This window comes from Staurois parvus, unplaced genomic scaffold, assembly GCF_062004578.1.
Source record: "Staurois parvus isolate SC_StPar_1 unplaced genomic scaffold, SC_StPar_1.0 ptg000952l, whole genome shotgun sequence".
Taxonomy (NCBI): domain Eukaryota; kingdom Metazoa; phylum Chordata; class Amphibia; order Anura; family Ranidae; genus Staurois; species Staurois parvus.
This window is the reverse complement of record NW_028318748.1, coordinates 498,645-519,771: the sequence shown is the minus strand read 5'-3', so window position 1 is coordinate 519,771 and position 21,127 is coordinate 498,645. Positions and strand designations below refer to the sequence as shown.

At 41.1% G+C, this 21,127-nt stretch overlaps 1 protein-coding gene across 1 annotated transcript in view; it reads right to left on the bottom strand.

The window, feature by feature from the left end:
* Positions 1 to 21,127, bottom strand: part of KCTD15 (potassium channel tetramerization domain containing 15) — a 60,626-nt gene that overhangs the window by 21,079 nt on the left and 18,420 nt on the right. The window contains exon 3 of the mRNA XM_089656958.1: positions 6,981 to 7,125. Within this exon, the coding sequence (XP_089513084.1) occupies positions 6,981 to 7,125 (145 nt within the window). The remainder of the gene's footprint in view (positions 1 to 6,980; positions 7,126 to 21,127) is intronic.

Genomic DNA, 21,127 nt, shown 5'->3' with positions numbered 1-21,127 from the left:
TATCACTTTCCTCCCCAGTCTGACTGTCCTTGGCCTGCCCCTTTCATTCATTGGATTTCACTTCTTTTAACCTTTTAACCCCTGAATGTCTGAAGGTAAAACAAACATTAATGCCTGAACACAGTTTTGCAACTTTGACATGTTAGTAAACCTGTACACTACTACTTAGTAGGTGAATTATACCTTGTTTTTTTAGGATAAATCAGTTCTTCATTTGGAGAATGTTAATGGATATCTCATGATTTAATTTTTTATTACGAAAGAAACACTGACCCACAATAGTAAATTAAATAAAATTAGCTGTATATTTCTTGCCATTGCAATGACCCACCACAAAAAAACCCCCCAAAAAAGATAAATTCTCCTAATCCTATCCTTCAGGGCAAAACTGCTTATTTGTATTATTTGTAGTTTTCACCCATATTAGAGCCCAGAAACAATAGTGTTTATTTTATGTTTTGTTTTTTTCTTTTTTTTTATCCCACCTATACACTCACATTTACAATGACAGTTAATTCCTAAAACACACTGACCCTGACCTACGACCCTAACATTGACCTTGACCTCTTCCCTGACACTATCTTAGATCAAGCCTTGATATATTTTATTATTATTGTTGTTAATCATAATAATGATAATAATAAAAGATACATTGTAGCTTTTTCTCCTAACTAGAGGAGAAAAAAAAAAAGAAAAGCTTGTGTGTAAAAAAAAAAAATATATTAATGATAAATATATATGTTTTACACACATGCTTTTTTTTTACATTTATCACCTCTTGGCTAGGAGAAAAAGATACACTGTATTCCTTTCTCCACCCTGCTGGCCTCTCCTACCAGCCTAGATCTGCCTGCATTGAATAGAGAAGCACAGAGTCTCAGTGATGATATCACTGGGTCTATACCAAGGTATGTAATAAAAAGGGAAAGGTTTTATTTAAAAATGTAATTAACATCTTGATGAGGGAGGAAGCCAAGAACCACATTGGGGCAATATATAATATTAAAAGATTATAATTCAGCACTTAGGCTAGGTTAACACCTATGCAGGTTGCATTTGACCAATTTCTGCACTGTGTTTTGCGTTTTTACTGTGTTTTTGATGCGTTTTGTTATTTTAATTTCTTTCTCATTTTTCTTATTGCTAGGCAGATTTAAAACGCTAAATGCATCAAAAACACGGCAATAACACAGCAAAAACGCACTATATGCTTTTCTGCAGCGTTTCCATTGAAGTCTATAGAACAAAAAACGCAACTTTTTGCGTTCCAAAAAGTCCCTGACCCTTTCCAAAAAATGCACTGGGTGAAAACGCGGAGATGTGGACATGTCCCATAGGAAATCATGTTAAATGGATTGTACTGTGTTTCTGGAAAATGCTTATTTGTTAACTAACATGTTATCCAGGTAAAATAAAATGATGTATCTCAACATGAAAAAGTCATTTATCAACATGTAGACATAGTGTGTGTATATATATATATATATATATAAAGTTAAAATATAATACCCTCCTAACACTAAACTTCTAGCCCTTCAGGGCGCCATCTTGACAAAAACTAGATTCAGGCAATATTTTTAGTTTTACTGGCCACTTCTCCACAACATGACGCTTCAAAGGTTGAGAAAAGCCCTTGGTTGTTTTCAGAGATCATAGTGAAATCCTTCCGTATGCCGCTACCTCTTGGGTGTGAAAGGCCTGAGCAGCCGGCTGACTTAACGGGTGTTTGTGATGAACACCGCCAGCCTGAAGAGTGTTGCGCAATCACTGGGGTTGAGTGACTTTTTGATTGAGTGCAACTGATGTTATATCTGAGTACCATCCTCACTTCACTTCACTTTACTGTTGCTTTGATAATAGACCATTTAGCATCTGTACAACACATGTATCTGTATATGTTTATGAAATAAACCCCCAGAGCACTCCAATTCATTTTCTACAAAAAAGGTAAAAAGGCAAGCCTCAGTCCCCAAATGCTGAAATATGTATAGAAAACTGACACCGCCTTCAGTGCTTGTGTTTCTTAGATAACTTTTATTTCACAGATACAGGTTGTATTTAAACATCAGTCACTTAAAAAGGGTTTGCTAGAGATATCATTTGTGCATATATATTTATTTAGATCAATAGATCTCAAACGTATTGAGACCAAGGACTTGTAAATTCTTTTAAAACCTTCCATGCCTCAATAGTAGAAAAAAGGTTAATAAACACACAATAAAAAATGGAAATGCAGAATATGTATTGAAAATGTGCTGGATGGGGCTGGGTGTCACAGTGGGAGGCTGAGGGGTTTTGGAGGAAATTAGAGAACTCTGCAGCAGAGTTGGTGTCACAGTGGGAGGATGAGGTTTCTGGAGGGATCTGGGGGCAATTGTAGGGGATGAAGTATTTCCAGGAGGCTGGGTGATTGCAGGGGCACTGTAGATGGCTGTAGGGACCTGTTGGGGGCACTATGGGGGGGGGGGTGGGGGGTGGAGGCTCTGCAGCTAGCTAAGGGGCACTGCAGGGTACTAGGTAACACTGTGGGAAGTTAAGGGGGACACTGTAAGCTCTTAGGGGGTCTGAAGGCACTGTGGGCTCTTGAAGGGCACTGTGAATGCAAATGGCTCCCAGGGGGTCTGGAGGCACTGTGGGCCACTATAGGAGCTGGTGTTCATTGTGGGCGTTTAGGGGATCTGCAGCTGGATGGAGGACCAGAAGGAGGGAGACTATAGCCCATCAGTTGGAAATCACTGTTCTAGATGTCCTATCCCGATTGCAGTTGATGCACACAACCATGTGCCTAGCACCTAAGGGATTCCATTGGGACAACATTATAGCAATAAACCGGCGGCTCATTACCAATGATCAAAAGACGTTTTTGTGCAATTCAGTTGCCCGGTTGTGAGGGTCTCATCATATTGCACCTATAGGATCAGTACTTGAATGAGGTGCAGCTCACATTTATTACACACAAACTGAATATACAAAAAACAAGATTTTACTTTTAGACAGATTTCCTACATAACTGGTTGCAGGCAGAAGATCTGCAAAATACAATAGACTGCTATAAAATAAGTGTCACTGAGCCATCAAGTTCCTGCATCACATTATTACCCTATCACATATGATTCAAGGGATACAAGGTGCATAAACAATTAGGAAATAATGCAAATGAAAGTCCCAGGAATACATAGGTTCCCATCCTCCAAGGCCTGGAAGTTTAAGAGTATGACACCTTATCTCATATACTTCCAACAATTTCGCACCCATACTGTAAGACGTATAGACAGACCCCCTCCTGTGTGCCCCTCACCCCTGTCACCTTTGTGTGAGGCTGGCAGAAATTAACAGGGGCCTCAAATTGTTCCACACTAAATATTCTAAAACTTTTAACAACTTTCACAAGTGCATCAACGACACCAAACACAATTTCACCCGAAGGCGTCTTATTCCATTTGATTAAACTAAGGTGAAAACTGATAAATATTCACGAGGCGGTCGCAATGACTGCTTTCGCATAAGACATGGCTCAGGAATTGGGGAGAAATTTGCCTGTGTTTTACACTCTCCTAGGTGTTTGCTAATTAGAAAAAAAACACAAACACTATATTTATCTTTAAAATACAATTACGCATCCTACTCTTGCAGAGAGTTCTTACTATCTAATTTTAAACTAACTTTGCTATATACTTTATACCAACATTTGTTTAGTCAATTTTGTAATCCAGACTCTTCTGTTCAACAGAATGGCGAGTCCTGGACATTCACAGTACTAGACTAGTCTTTAGTCAATCAGAGCTTTAACAGTTAGTCCTCATGCACACGGGATGTTTTTACAGCGGCTGTTTTTGGCTTTTGACATTTTCTACAGCTAGTAAACCCCCCAGCATGTTATTCTATGTGTCCATGCACACCTAGACTGTAATCAACGTTTTGTGGCTGAGATGTCTTTTGCCTGGAAAAAAAACCCAGGACTAGTGGGTTTCTAGAGGAGTTTTTTAGCTGTAAAAACACTCTAACCCCTAAAAATGCAGCAAAACACGGTAAAACGCCGCTAATTTGTTTCTCGATCAAAAAAAGTTAAAGAACGCAAACATGGAAAAACGCCGCTAAATGCCAATTCAAAAACACAAAAAAAGCGGAAAAACTTACGATTTAATGTGACTTTACACAGCTTATGTTACCAGCATTATCAAAATTAGGCCAGTTTATTAGGTACACTTTGCTATACCAGGTTGGACCCCCTTTTACATTAAGGACTACCTTAATTCTTCATGGCATAGATTCAACAAGCTGTCAGAGATTTTGGTCTATATTGAGTTACTGTTGTCTTTCTATCAACTTGAACCAGTCTGCCCATTCTCCTCTGACCTCTGACATCAACACAACTGCCAGTCACTGGATATTTGCTCTTTTTTTCGGACCATTCTCTGCAAATCCTAGAGATGGTAGTGTGTAAAAATCCCAGTAGAAATACTCAGACCAGCCCGTCTCACACCAATAACCATGCCATGTTCAAAGCCACTTAAATCCCCTTTCTTCCCCATTCTGATGCTCAGTTTGAACTTCAGCATGTCATCTTCACCACGTCTGCATGCCGTAATGCATTGAGTTGCTGCCATGTGATTGGCTAATTAGCAATTTGTGTTGCCAAGCAATTGAACAGGTGGACCTAATAAAGTGGCCAGTGAGTAAATTGTTCTAAATTGCGCTAAATTACTGCATATTGCAAAGCATTCTCTTAATAAAGGAGTTGGAGGGGGGGGCGGTGATGTCACAATCTCCACCTCATCCAATCAGAAAATACCTTGTATTCATTGAAAATAGTACAAGATGTTCTGTAAATGATGGCCGTGCTGAGTGAGAGTTCCCATGTTCACTAGGCAGCACATCTGCTTGACGCAGGACCTAAATGACTGTGGCGATCACTGTAGTGGAGTTCAGCTTTAAGCACTTGCATATTGTCCTGATGCAGGTGAAGTTTTACAATTCCTAAAGCCTATATTTTTAATATTTTAGGAATACAGGAATGGGAAGGGTTTCAAGTAATATGGAACTGTGGTTTTGTGCAATTGTTTTGATTTTTTTAAACTTTAAGACAATGCAGTGTGCACTGTGGAAAAAGATCTCACAAACTATATTATTAAATGGTTTTTGCTACTCACCAATTTGCGTGAAGTTGAGGGCTTTAGCTTTATTTTTTATGAGGACACCTTCCTAAAGCTTTTAGGTCTGTTGTAACTGCTACTCATTTACAAATCCAAAAGATGTGACACCAGAATACAGTGTTGCTGACATTGTGAAAATTGTACTGTTCTGTAATACCACATACATAATAAAGACATCTCCAGAGAGTGCTATTTGAAGGATTGGTGCATTTTCTATCTCACCCTTGAAGCCGAAACAAAAGGGCCCTCTCCCTGCTGTATGGTAATTTTTAAAACATTTTATTTCTTTGTTAAGCGCCCAGCTCCCCATTACATTTTTTGGAAACAAATTGCCAATATGTAACAGCACGATTTGCCCCCCTCCCTTTAGACTTCAATGGGATGAACAAAAAAAAATCAGGTGTCTTAGCCCATCACTGCTCACAAGGTTGAAAGGGCACAATTTTTCAAAATTGGATGTTGTAGTATTCACAGTACCCTTCATTGGAAACATGCAATTGTTTGGAATACTGTCCACATCATTTTGGCGTGATGGTGAGGTGACCTCAAATTTCTGGCCATTCAGTAAGCTACGATGATTTATTTCATAATGCAACTTTGAGTGTAAGAACTGAAATCAGAAACAATGTTCCTGGCGCATCATGGCAGCATATGATGGGTTGTGGCTCCGCCCCCATCGTACGCTGCCATGAAGATGCACCAGGAAAGGAAAATTATGGAAAGGTAAGTATACATATTTCTGTTTTCCTGTTGCATCATTTCAACATACAGTGGGGGCGGAGCCACAACCCATTGTATGCTGCCATGAAAATGCACCAGGAAAGGAAAATTACAGAAAGGTAAGTATACAATTTTCCATTTTTTCATCATGTGGCAAGCTTGCAGTAGTTGCTGTGAGCTGCTCCACATAGCATTCCTATACAAGTGCCTGTGAGTCTCAAAAATCTGGAGGCTCAAGGATGCAAATCTTCACTTCAAGAAGTAACAGAAAATCACACCATTGGCTGCCCATTGGGAGGTGTGAGAGGGCGGAGAGCTTTCCAGACTCAAAGTTTGGACAGTACAGAGCATCCCATGAGCAATTGGTGGCTTTGCCATAAGTACATGTTTGCATTCAGTGGGAAGTGGATACCACTTATCTTATAAGTCAAACACCTTTAGCAGTAAAATTCAAATACCAACCAAAGATTTTCAGGGCCTAAAGTGGTTGTAAACCCTTACATATACCCAGTGAAGTGACTGGCCTCAGGTGATACAGAGAGATACAAAACCATAGGTTGAACCCATTTATCTTCAAACTTTTTCTTCTCTACATCTGTTTAAACACCAGAATTTATAAAGCTTGTCTGAGATTTCAGAATAAAAGGGATGGAGAGCTGAAGTCACACTCTGCAGAGCTCAGTGAACAGAGCTCAGAGAGCTGATTGGAGGGAAGGGACACACCCCCTTTCATACAGCACACAGGATATAGCTATGGCTGTCAACCACAGGCTGTATGCTGGAGATCCCTACCATCACCTTTCTTCTCTTGCCTTGTCAGAAGTGACTCATGCTGACAGCAAAGGAAGGAGGCAGCAGAGAGAAATGACACTTGGTGCTCTGGATTGGGGCAAGTACACACTATGGAGAGATAAGATTTGTTCATATTTCATGTCTGAGGTTTACAACCACTTTAAAACTTTTTTTTGGTATTTGTATAACAAGAACCAAGCATGCTTTCACTATATTATAAAATATTTAGCATGTCATGTAAAAAAGAAGCACATACAGAGTAATGAAAGTATTTTTGCTCCTGGTATGTCTGTGCGAAATACTGGTTCCTGTTACCTTAAAATCTTCTGGAAGCAGCAGCTTAGAGGTCCGTAGAAAACTTAAGATATAGCGGAAAATCTCCCCGTCCCGATCAATGAAGTAGTGCTGTTTTAAACTGTCCAACACGATGGGTTCTGTACCATTAAAAAGACGACTTATTCTAAAGAGAAAAAAAAAAAGAAAAATGATTATGTAGGAATCATAGCTCTACACAGGTGTTGTATATTTGTTCAGCCCCACTTCCCCCTTGGTTGATTATACACATCTGCAGATTTTGTAAGACAAAAACTGATTTTTTTTATATCTCATTATTTTATTTAAATCACAAAAATCGCAATGTTTGATATATTTGAAGCTAAACCCCAGGTAAACACACAGATAAAATACATATATGGGGTCTGTTTTATTTGACAAATGATGTGAGTTCACTATTGTTTCTGTCCATCAAGTCATGAGAATTACACTGCTCTGTCAAAGAGTAAAGTCCTGTCTGCCAGGGCAAACACATACTTTTTCTCTTTTGCAGTCAAGGCCTCTTTCACATGGGGCAGATTTCATTCCCATTAGCAGGGGATCCACTCACAGATGTCACACCTGTGTCCACAGTTTCTGCAGAGCGGACACAGACAAAGCTAGTCCTGGTCAATGGGCATCCGGGTGTAAACAGACTCTTCTATCCTTTTACATCCAACTACCCCCTGACCACCTAAATGGAAAGGGATGGATATTCTTTTTTTGGCAGACCGGATCAGACCTGGAAGCAGGCGGGTGTAAACAGACCCAAGCCCGTATACACCTGCCTGCCCATAGGGCTGAATAGACCTTCCAGTCCGCCTGAAAAACTGACAGGCAGACGTGATCGGAACCACTGCGTGAAAGGGGCCTAACACTTACAGCTCTTGTCCTTCCCGCAGCCTGTGACTGGACAATGAAAGGAGAAGCAGGTGATAGATTAGCTCATCTCCCTGCTCACTGTGCTTTCTCCTTATATCATTATGTTCCTTGTCAGCAAATTTGGATGCAGCACACCTCATTGGTACCCAGTCCTGCCACTCCCTCTCCCGCTCCGGGCTCTGCTGTACAGGGGATCGCCTTCAGGTGCTTACAAATATACAATTAATTATGTATTAATAAATACAGGGCTGCATTATTTCTGTAATTTATATCTGACCAGAGCTTTAACCCCCGGTTCACATATATGTGGCCGTGCAGGCCGCGTTTTGTGCGGGCACGAGAGCTCATTCTTTTGAATGGTCTCCTGTGCCCAGTGACATGCAAAGAAGTCCGTGCACTTCTTCTGAAAACGCAGCCCGCACAGGATCCTCAGTTCCTAGTATGGTTGCGTTCTCCAATGTGGGCGGCATGCCATTAGAATTAATGGCACCCGCCCGCGGGTCCGCATTTCTCTGTGCGGGTGGTGCACGGATTTTCATGGGGATCCGCAGCGGCACCACCCGCACAGATGTGAACCTAGCCTTAATGTCTTCCTTTAGGAGATTTTAGACGGAGTGGGGAAGAGTCAGACCCTCTGTCAAATTTGTATTTCTCTCTGTATCCCCACTGGGGAAATTCATCACTCAGCTTGTCTTGATGACTGTTGTCAATAAAAAAAAAAGGTGATAGGAAACCCCAAATTTTAGAGTTGTTCCCAGAACAAGACAGGAATTCATTTCTGGTCTGGAATTCACATTCCCTCACTTTGGGAAATTTCCTCTAATTTCTTGTTGTGTCCCCAAGACAGGAAGTATATGGACATTTCCACAATGGTACACAAAAAAACCCCAAAAATACACTGATGGGTTTTAACCCAACCCTACTCCATCTGAAAGTAACAAAAGAAAAAAACAATAGGCTATGAATGCTCTTTATTTCCAAGGTCAGGAAAACTAGAAGAACGATTTAGTATCATAGTTTGGTTCCTATTGGTGTGTCTCCATTCGGAAGATCCCTCAACATGTCTGACCCAGTGACAAAACGTCAGAGGTTTAGGGTTTGGTTTACATGGCCGTTTTGCTGCTGAAATGCTCATGAAAATGTATGAAGTGCTTGTTCTTTTTTATTTAAATTGTAAAGTTTCTTCTATTTATTGTTGTTTTTCAGTACATTGCATTGTGTTTTTGTTAAATGCAGCATGTCCTGAACATGCTCTCTTGTTTAAACTGCCTAGAAGTCAATGGGATTACGATGGGAACACATGGTGAATGCATCTCAAAACAATCCATTTTACCCTGAAATCACCTAAAAGAAAGCTTTCTCTTGGTTGCATTTGACCTGCTTATGAGCTGGACTCTCCTAAACATACAACCTTAACCCTTTTACTGCCACTGCCATAAATAACACTGCATGTTTGGGTAGTCAAAGGCTTTCAGCAAGAACAGCGAACCTGAGTGTGTTTTAAAATGTAATGGCCGGCAATTCTATTTGGTGTAGACATGTTTCAGGTGAATGGAAAGTCGCCCAAACGGTTTTTCATAGCGTTAGAGTGACACTCCATCCCTGGCTACTAATCTGATAGTTCTGGGTCTCTCCTTATCCTCCTGTGAGCCCAGGAACTCATGGGGTTATTTATTTAAACTGGAGAGTGCAAAATCTGGTGCTTCTCTGCATAGAAGCCAATCGGCTTTCAGGTTTTATTGCCAAATCTTCATTGAACAAGCTGAAGTTAGAAGCTGATTGGCCACCATGCACAGCTGCACCAGATTCTGAGTTCTTCAGTTGTAGTAAGTCTGCCCCATTAGCGCTCTTAATTGAGACAAGTACACACTATAGAGGGATATATTTTGTTCATATTTCATGTCTGAGATTTACAACCACTCTCCAGTTTTAGTAAATCAACCCCATTGAATCATCTCAGGATAGCAAGTGCTGGGAATTAGGTTGGCTAATCTCTTCTGCTAAAGTGTTAATAAACCCTTAGATATACCCACTGAAGTGACTGGCCTCAGATGATACACAGAAATGAAACAAATCCTCCTATATAGGTTGTACCTGTTTATCTGCAGCCCTCTCTTCTCTACAGCTATTCAAAGTACAGAATTTACACAGCATTTCAGAGCTTTAGGAGGCAGGGGGCAGGGATCTGATGTCGCACACTGTACAGCACAGAGCAGGTAGCTGAGTGTAATTCTGAGTGGAGGGAAAAGACACATTCCCCTCTACACAGTCCCATAGGGAGTCATGCACAACTGAGGCTGTTAGTCACCTGCTATGCGCTGAAGGGGGGTGTGTTCATTTCCCAGGATTGCTTGGTATCTGGATAGACTGTCAGGAGTGACTCATGCAGATGGCAGATGAAAGGAGTAAGCAGAAAGGATCAACACTAAATAGATAATGAGATCTGCCAGCACAGTACAGATGAGGTTAATTATGATAAATAGAACTTTTCAGCCCCCTCCTTAAAATGGAACTTCACTACCACAACAATCCCTTCCCCCCACCCCTCCTCTGTGCCCATCTTAAAAAAACTGGCATCTGTGCAGATGTGCCACAGGGCTCTGACAGGTATTTGGGACTTGGCAGAGCCCTGCAGCACATCTGCACAAATGGTTCCAGTTTCTGGTATGTGGGCACTGTAGTTGCCCATGTCATATGTGCACATGTGTAAAAATACCCCCTGCGCATGCCAAGGGCAGCAGCAAGTCTGTGCATGTGATGAATCTATCATATGCATTCTTGGTAACACACTGCCTCCTGGGATAGGTGTGATATAGCAATCCCAGGAGGGAGCGGGCCCGGCCTAGACCAGATGCAAGGAAGTGCTGCCTTGAAGGGTACTACACTTTGCAATCACAGCCTGTGAGGAGGGAGCGGGGGCCAGGGCATACTCCCTTGCTATTTTTATACAGTATTTATAAAGCGCCAATAGTTCGCTCAACGCTGTACATTACAAAGGGGGACAGAACATGTGACAGAACAATACCAATACAATGCAAAACATGAGGGAATTGAGGGCCCTGCTCTTTCGAGCTTACAATCTAGGAGGGGCACTTGGCATAGGGGAGGAGCGAGGAGCACCGGAGAGGGATCTGAGAAGAGGAGGATCCACTGCACAGAGCAGGTAAGTAATATGTTTAAATAACATGTTTGTTATTTTTAAAAATACATTTAGAATCACTTTAACAATCAAAGATAATGATAATAAATGCATGTGTTTTATACAGTTTATACAGTTAAAATCAGTTCAGGCCCCATTCAGACCTTTCCAGTCCAGTACATTACCGGTCAAACAAATGGACTGACAAAGGACCAGAAAGGGCACATGCACTATTTTTTCTGGCACAGCTCATGGTAGTGCATTACTGTTCATTGTGGTGCATTGCAACATAGGTCCGAGGTGCAGTCCTTATATGCGTTGGGATTCCATTCAAAATGAACAGCATTGCACTAATGCACATACGGCACAGCAATTTTTTATTCATTGTATGCAAGCCTTAAGGGTTCATCTACACTGCGACTGATAAACTGACGTTCAGGAGCTTTTCTGTGTTTTTTTCAGCAGCCCCTGAACTCTCCCTAATGTTTTCCTATGTGTCCATGTACACTATGTTGTTTACAGGCAGTTGAGTTTACAGTCGTTTTTTTGAACGCACCAAACTTGTGTTCAGTAGATTTTATCAGCGTTTCAAACGCCAAATGCTTCTAAGTGCATGTAAACGCGGCTAACCGCGTATATAAGCGTTTGCGTTTAGAAGCATTTTTTAACTGTTCCCTATCCAGATGCTGTCCAGAGCCTTATTTCATCATCAGAAATGCATGCAAAGCATTTTCCATGTATTCAAATGGACCCGGTACACCAGCGCAGTCAGTTCCAGGTTTTGCGTGAAGGAAAAAATGGTAGAACGTGCCGCATTATGCTCATGATGGGATCCATAGTGAATACAACCAGAAAAGACAGGTCATCTCCACACATACTGCTCTCTCTGCTTCTGCTCTCTCTATTCCTCTAAAAATGTCTGAAATAGTTAATTTTTTACAGTTTTTCGGTGCATTCTGGGCATTTTGGAAGGTCTCCTGAGGTTATCTTAAAAAAAAACGCTTCTAAACACAAACGCGCATAAATGCGGTGTGCAAACGTGGCTAAACTGACGTTTTTTAACCAACGTTTTCCAGCAGTCAGTTTCCATCGTTCAGACGTGTCCCGTGTACATGGAGCCTAATGCTGTGATTTGGTCATTCTGCCATAAGCTTTACAGGTTCATAAAAGAGTAAATTTTAATGGTCGAAGCTCTTTAAACTGTTTCCCATGCTGCACTGGCGGCATAGTATTATAAAAAAGAAAAAAGTAAAATCGATTCTGATTCACAATGTTCCAACACTCCATCATCGAGTCACACATGCGACAGAATTTCCGTAACATAATGGGTCTGTCGTGTGCCGGCCCTGCCCTGGTTTTAATACATGGCCCCCCAATGAGAAGGCGATTATTTATGGGTCAGTTCCTTGTGTCCCAGATGTTTCCTGCAGATCAGTAAATCCTGGTGGAGATCTCTGTGTAGGCATCCATGAGGGTATATTATACATTCTGCTGCCCGCCTGTATTAGGGCTCGGTTAGTTTTCTATAAAGTGATAAAAATCTCCAGTTTGTAATGATGATTCCGGCACTGAATGCAGAGGTCCTCCCTCCCCCCATCTCGTGTGCAGCTTCTTCCCAACCAGATCTGCACATGGTACAGCTGTAGCACTAGGTCAATAGCCCGCGGCTCTGAATCTCATTGGGCCCTCGGCGATAGGCTGCTCTTGTTCTATAGCATTCTGGGAGCCGAGATTGAAGTATTCATCATAGAATATCTACTATGGGATTCACAAGGACAGGCCAGCTCCATTACATCTTTTTTATTTCATGTGCGTGTTTATGAATAGCACAAGGCCTGCTTATGAAGATCCTGGAAATAATTGCTTCCGGTTTCATGCAGTTTGTCTGATTTTTGCTCTGAAATTGCGCCTGGTTTTTTTGCAATTTCTAAATGCCTTACTTGGGAAGTAAGGGCTCATATACACAGGGCGTTTGGAAAACTCTTCTGAACTGACTGCTGGAAAACGTAGGTTAAAAAACGTCAGTTTAGCTGCGTTTGCATACCGCGTTTATGTGCATTTGCATTTAGAAGCATTTTTAAAAGATAATCTCAGGAGACCTTCCCGAATGCCCAGAATGCGCTGAAAAATAGTAGAAAATTAACTATTTCAGCCATTTTGAGAGGAATAAAGAGAGCAGAAGCAGAGAAAGCAGTATGTGTGGAGATGACCTGTCTTCTGGTTGTAGTCACTATGGATCCCATCATGAGCAGAATGCGGTGCGTTCTACCATTGTTTCCTTCACGCCAAACCTGGAACTGACTGCGGTGTACCGGGTCCATTTGAATACATGGAAAACTTTGCATGCATTTCTGATGATGGAAAAAAGGCTCTGGACAGCATCAGGACATGGAACAGTTAAAAAACGCTTCCAAACGCAAATGCTTATAAAACGCTGTTAACCGCGCTTACAAGTGTTTGACGTTTGAAACGCTGATAAAATCTACTCCTGAACGCAAGTTTGGTGCATTAAAAAAAACGACTGTAAGCTCAACTGCCTGTAAATGACTGTAAAGGACGATGTGTACATGGACACATAGGAAAACATCAGGGAGAGTTCAGGGGCTGCTGAAAAAAACGCTCAACGGCTCCTGAATGTCAGTTTAGCAGCTACAGTGTACATGAGCCCTAAAAAGCCACCTTGGGGGGGGGGGGGGGAACACGTTGCTTTTTCTTAAAATTAAAGTTAGGGTTTGTTCACATGTACAACAAAGGGGGTGGTATAGGTAGTCAGCTGAGCCACAATTTTACCGCCCACCAACTAAAGAAGTGCCTGCAGCTACTCAAGGTTGTACACATTTCGTGGCCATGATGCTTTGCTTCGTGGCTTTGGCAAAAATTAAAAAATCTTGTTGCATTTGGCAGGTAGTACAGTCACTGAATGCGATTCATTTACATGTATTGGGCCACGCTGTGACTGTGTGTAATACGGCATTTACAGTGTTAAAGCAGGTGATGAGGAGGTGACATATCACTTCCTCACTGCCTATCAAACACCTCTGAAAAGCAATCCACTGCAGAACAGTTTTCATTGGGGTGGCAAGGCGTGCCACACATATAAACAAGTTTTTAAAACAGCACTGAGATGTAAAGGATGAAAAAAGGTCAAAACTGTATTTTATAAAAAAAATTATAATAATAACAATAAACAGTTTGGGTTTTTTTATGATATGCAGTGCTAGATAGAGTCAAGGACCCTTGCCAGTTTTTAGACTGTAAACCATTCCTGTTGATTATGCCAACTTGAAGCACCAAAACCAAAAATGTGATACAGTACATTGCAACTTGACAATCATTAGATGTGGTAGCTGCATTAGTTTTCTTTTTTAGGCTTTTTTCCTGTTTTCACCTGGTGATTTGGCCAGTAACACACCTCCTGTATTACAGCGCCCCCACTCTGGATGAATGAGCACGGAGGGCACAGCAAAAAGCAACATTGCCAGTCTGAGGGGGAGGGGAGTGTTAGATGTACTAGAAGATTTAAATACACTAACAAATTGAAGCCAAAATCCAGCTAACATTTTATAAGCAGTTACAGTAAACTGTTTTTTTTTTCCTTTTGGGAAAAAGGTTTCACGTGAATAAATAAAAGCTGATCATTGTAAGCACCCCTTCCAGTGTTAAATGGTTTGTCTCACCTCTGCAACTGATAGCCATGCTTGAGAGCTTTGTCTTTCGAAAAACAATAGACTTACTGGCCAGATCCCCAGATGAATACAGAAGAAAGAAAGCTTAAAAAAAGAGAACTAATACAAACATGTTGTCTAAGAATTAGTGAGCTGCAGTATAATAAATGTTTGCTTTTGGGTTTATTACTGCTTTAAAGTGTATTTAAAGGACAAGTATGATATGCAACAATATATCAAATATTATTTTCTGACAGAATAATATATTTATTTTTCTCCACCATTGAGCTTCTTCTGGATTTCTATTTAAATTCCCAACACAGACTGAATAACAATCCACGCTTTGTTTAAAAGTTTACAGGGGACAGTTACAGAGCGAGTGATCCATCCTTAGTTTTACTTTCTGATTTTACTTTGTGATGTAGCCATGTTTTCCCTATGAAAGATCAAGCAGCAAGGAGGGGAGGAGGGGGTGAAGCCCCTGGGCTTTGGTGAAAGTGCTGCTGTTGCCACAATCTGGCATTTTTCATCAGGAGGATCCCGACAATATTGTCAGGATCTCACCACACCAAGGACTTAGCCCTGCCACTATAGAAATTCTTTTGTTTTCTGAATAATGATGGATTTTGGACAGCAACAGTACATTGCTAAACTTACTCCTATGGCATTAGCAAGCTCTCACAGGAATAAGTTAACACGTGAACAAAATGTGCTATTTCATATGTTCCTGCAGTGTCAAAAAGTTTCATCCCGGTTTTTTATATTTCCTGTTTTCATTTAAATTATACCTATTGATTCTATCAGTAAGGTATACCAACAGGTAATTCCTTTCCCAAGGTGACCACGCTTATTCAATTTAACTGTGGCATTGTCACCCTTTCCTTTGCGCTCTCAAGTTAGACTACAAGCAGCCATGCCAATGCACAGTGCGCAACACAATCCGCCGCAGTCACTACAACAACGCTGTAGGAGTGTGCACATTTCCACAGGCAGTTCAATCAAAGAGTATACAGGGCAGGGAAAGAATACATGAACAAAATATGGGGTCCACAAATCTTGCTTCACTTAGGGGTCACTACTAAATTATGTAGAAATGTACACCAATTTTACTGAGCAGTTTATTATTTTCTATAGCGGCACATCAGAGTACAAGCATGTGCAGGTCACAGTGATCCCTGTGTCTGTAAATGTGGAGGAGGAGGGCAAATGGGGTGTTAGAGGTGCTTTTATTATATTAAAGTGCATCTGTTCTTTACAAATAATAGATAATAGACTATGCCAAATGTATAGCGGTGTAATTGCTAAATAAATTTCCAGTGAAAAGAATGGTCAGAAAATCTTTATAAATTGTCGAAATCTATCAAATAGATTTCCTTGGACTATTGAAATGACGAAAGAAATTGCTCAGGGCAGCTTCATAATAGGCAAAACTGTCAGAAATCAATATCTCCTATTAGAAAGAAAAAAAAAAGAAAATATCAATTTTCACTTATTAGAAGCAGACCTCAAGATGGGGCGACAGTTCCATTCTACAATCCATTATTATAAATTCTTCTTGCTCTTCCAACCAGAACCGCATTGCTGTCTCCCATAAAAAGAGTCCGGGAATGCAAAGTTTGAATATTTAGGAGATCAAAAGTAATGTATATAAACCAAAAAGTAATGAGATATGAAGGGTAAGTTTAATATTATATAAAAGCCACAAAATGACCCTCTACTATCACCCCTCCTTCCCTTTCAAGTAGATGTAACCCCGAAATGAATTACATATAGGCACTTAATCAATACTTATTTTTACCCTTTTTTTATCCTTCGTTACATCTCATGCAGCCACTTCCTGTCTCCATGCACTGTAGCAATGGCTGCATGACATTTTACAGGGTTGGTTTCTCGAGGTGACAACAGTGGACCATGCCCATGTAATGTAGAGATAGAGACAGGGACAGAATGCTGTCACACAATAACATGGAGTGCCTGAACAAGGACCTTCATGGCAGGATTTCCAAGTATATTTTTGAAGGTTATGTCCAGGGGCGGACTGACCATTTGGAAACGCGAGCACTGCCCGAGGGCCCGGGGTCAGTAGGGGGCCCCATGAGATGCCCCTGGTACCTTTTTCATAGGCTTTTTTGAGTTTTGGCAAGGACACAGGGGCCCCATGATCCCCTATTGCCAGGGGGCCCCATGAGTTGTCAGTACGCCCCTGGTTATGTCCACAGCCCTCAAGTCCCTCCACCCCGAAACTGCCCCCATCCCTACCCTGCTAAATCTCAGTGCAGCACAAGTGCTGTGACATTCATTGATAACTTCCTCCAGACCAATAACCGAAGGTCTGTACCTCAGTATTAATCTGCGGCTGTAGGAATAGTCTGCAGAGGCCTGTGCATTGCACTCGCAATACACTGATTATTGTTGCAATACTTTGAAGGCTCCAATGCAAAAAAGTAAAGAATGGACATTTTTTTTATTTGTCACTATAGGTGCATTTATTACTTTCTTGAAAAAAGTGGGATTAGCAGTTAATAAAAGCTACAGGTAAGAGTACAGTGCCATCTGAAAGTTTATATGAGATTTTAGGACACTAAATATCAAAGTTGGCTTTCCATTGAACCATCTCCTAGTTCACAATATCGTGGCCTCTCAGAGTCTGACCACATTTACAGCCTCTAAGGACTGGCAACACCTGCATTATACTGCACCTATGGGGACAGTGGCCATACAGAACAGTGGTCCTCCTGTCTCCCTGCAGGGTATGCAATGATTTGCCTGTAGTGCAGAGGTCTCAGGCTCCTTAGAACCCATAAATGTTTTTGGGAAGGCCTCGGCAGCCTCAAGCGGGAGACAGCTGAGTCCATATTTGATACTTTTATATATATAAAAAAAATATATATATTATTTATTTCAGGTACTTATATAGTGCTGTCAATTTATGCAGCGCTTTACATACATATATTGTACATTCACATCAGTCCCTAACCCTCAAGGGGTGTACAAGCTAAGGTCCCTAACTCACATTCATACATACACATACTAGGGCCAATTTAGACAGGAGCCAATTAACCTACCAGAATGTCTTTGGCTAAAGCACACGCAGTCACAGGGAGAACATACAAACTCCAGGCAGGTGGTGCCGGGGTTGGGATTCGGACCAGCGACCCTAGTACTGCCAGGTGGAAGTGCTAACCATTCAGCCACTGTGCTGCCCAATATATATATATATTAGCTACTGGCCAGGTGCACTGCAGCAGAGCACCATCAGCATATAAACAGAAAGTAGTAAAGACTCTCATGGTTCTTGAGTAGGAGTATCCCAACAAGAGGAGTTCTCCTTTAAGCTTTAGTTTTCCTGCACTGGGGATCTGGTTACAACTACAGCAACACAGACTATTAAGCCTTTGAGATATTGCACTTTAAGCTAGCAGGTTAGAAATATTTACCTACTCCATTGGTAGGGTCTTGCATCTCAAATGTCCAACCTCCCCCATCTTACATACTGGAGCGAGAAAACTGGCTGCAGCCGCAGACCTGGGCTGGAAATCTAATTTTTCATACTTTTTCTAATATATGTCTTCCTTAAATTAATATTTAACTCAAGAAAGAGGCAAGCAAGGGAGTCCGGGGGAGGAATAATTACCTCTTTGGAGCAGAAATGCCTGAAGGACTTTGTACAGAAGACAAGATTTTAAAGGCTGGGGGACGTCAGTAGTTGCAAACTTTCAAAATACAGCATCAAGCTTTTATAATAAAAGACAGAAGCGGCTCAATATGGGATGCAGGATAAAAGGTGACACCCTAAATACAAAAACTCTGACAGAGGACAGCAAACACTTGAACATTTAAAGGGACAGTAACCTTTAAAGTCAGCTTTTGTCAATTGTACCTGGGATAGAGAGCTGGGTGTGCACAACTGTTAGCATGTTAATTGTCTTTAAATAGTTTGTTTCAGTCTTTTTTAAATCTGCAGCTTTGATTAAAAATCCCTGGTGAACCCAACAAAAATATCTTTGTTTAGGCACTTGGTGTGTAGCATGATGCTCTATGTCCCTTTCTCCTGACTGTGCTCCCGCGTTGTCAGCCTGTCATATGGGCATCAATTGGAGAATACAAGTGGTTATAGTTATACACATTGTACAGGTATCTTCCATTGTTGTTACTACTAATGTGAAGCTAATGCGTGAGAGCATACATGTAGACAGGAATTGGCTAAGTTCTGGTTCACACTAGTGTGATTTTTTTAATATGTATTGTGTTACACAGAATTGCATGATAAAGGAAACAACATTATATTCAATGGTGCCCATTCTTATCAATGCGACTCAGCATGGTGCGATTTAAAGTGTGACTTGGCATCATAGAGTATGTAAAAACACAGCCAAGTCACTTCATAGTCGCACTACATAATCACTGAAAATTGTGGCAAAATTGCATCTTAGTAGTGTGAACTGAGCCTAAAAGAGGCTGAAGGCAGCACTGAGATGGGGGAAAAGGGTGAAAAAATATTGTATGGCAAAAAAAACCCACCACACCGATACACAGTGCTTTAGCAAACTAAATGTCATCCAGTTAGGGTTAAGATCTACTTTTAGGAACACTGACCACATTGCAGTGCCTATGGGCATTTGTAATTACTTATTACCTCCTCAGCATTTCACACACACTATAATAACAATAGCGATTTTACGTCACAGGTCCACCTTTATGGCTCAAACACACACCTCAATGATAGCCAACCCCAATCCCACATCATTAAATTTTGGCATCGTGTTTGTAAGCAAAGACCTCTGTGCAGTTCCCTACACCTTCCCTATAAATACCAATAATCCCTGTTTGTTGTTATAAGTGAGTTGTAAATCAGCATCCCTTAGTAAAACAAGATGTTTTGAAACATACAAGGTACCATCAGTCCTCCCAGGGAGGTTGTAACGCTCTATCAAGCTTAATTACAGGTCAAAGTTATGAACACAGTACCTGTAATTAGAAGTGGATCATCAATTAATGCAGAAAACCGGTTTCAGCCCCTCCCTCCAGAACGTGCAGGAACGGTTCTTTGCCTTGTTTAGGTTGGTGGCAGAGGTGACACTTAGATACACGCACAGCAATAATAATAATTAGATTTGGCAGGCATTGAAAAAATGAAGGGAACATCTAAAATCTCATGAATGTTGGCGCTGTCTATAATGACCATGCAGATCTTGGTTAATGTTCTAGCAGGGGCGGACTGACAACTCATGGGGCCCCCAGTCAACAGGGGATCATGGGGCCCCTGTGTTCTTGCCCAAACTCAAAAAAGCCTATGAAAAAGGTACCGGGGCATCTCATGGGGCCCCCTACTGACCCTGGGCCCTCGGGCTGTGCCCGAGTTTCCAAATGGTCAGCCCGCCCCTGTGTTCTAGTGTGCTAGAGAAAAAGAAGACTTCTGAATTGTTTGCTTTGGCAAGCATACTTCCTTTGGCTAATTTTAAGAAATAAATTAAAATTGCACACTGATATACTGTATATGGTCAAAGGTCAAGGACTCTTGATCATTGTGCCTGTACGAGCAGGATGAACATTCCATTCCAAAACCATGGCCATTAATATGGAGTTGCCCCCTCCACCATTGGTCATTGTTATGAAGTTACCTCTCTTTTTAGTTATAACATCTTCCACTCGTTTGAGAAGACTTTCCACAAGATTTTGGAGGGCGTCTGTGAGAATGTGCCCGTTTGTGAGGTCATGTACTGATGGTGGATGAGAAGAACAGGCTTACAATCAGCTGTCCAATTCATCCCAAAGGTGTTCAGTAATTTTGACATCAGGGATCTGTACAGGTCACTCAAGTTCCTTTACACCAAACTGGTCAAACCATGTCTTTATTAAGTTGGCTTTGTACACAGGGACACAGTGAACAGAAAAGGGTGTTCCATGAACGTCTACCACAAAGTTGGAAGGACAAAATTGTCTGTAATGTCTTTGTATGGAATAAAATGAACAGGACCCTTCACTGGAGACACCTGAAATCAATCATTTGGAGGGAGGTCCATATGTTGATAGTCATATAGGGGTTTATTTACTAAAGCTGGTTCACTCAGAATCTGGTGCAGCTGTACATGGTAACCAATCAGCTTCTAACCTCAGCTTGTTTAATTAAGCTTTAGCAATAAAACCTGTAAGCTGATTGGTTTCTATGCAGAAGTGCACGAGATTCTGAGTGAACCAGCTTTAGTAAATAAACCCCACTGTGTATATGTTTAGGTTTAATTTACACAACGTTCAAAGCAAAGCTAAGGCTTGAACCTCATGACTGATATTTATTAGCGCAATCTTGCTACTATAATCACTAAGAATAGTAATCGATTGCTACACATTTGAAACAGATGGTCCCCTATGGAGTAAGGTACACAAGTAACATGTAATTCGCTATTTGCTAATGATCAACAAAAATCATCCAAATATGTGTGAATATTAGCTACTACAGGATACCC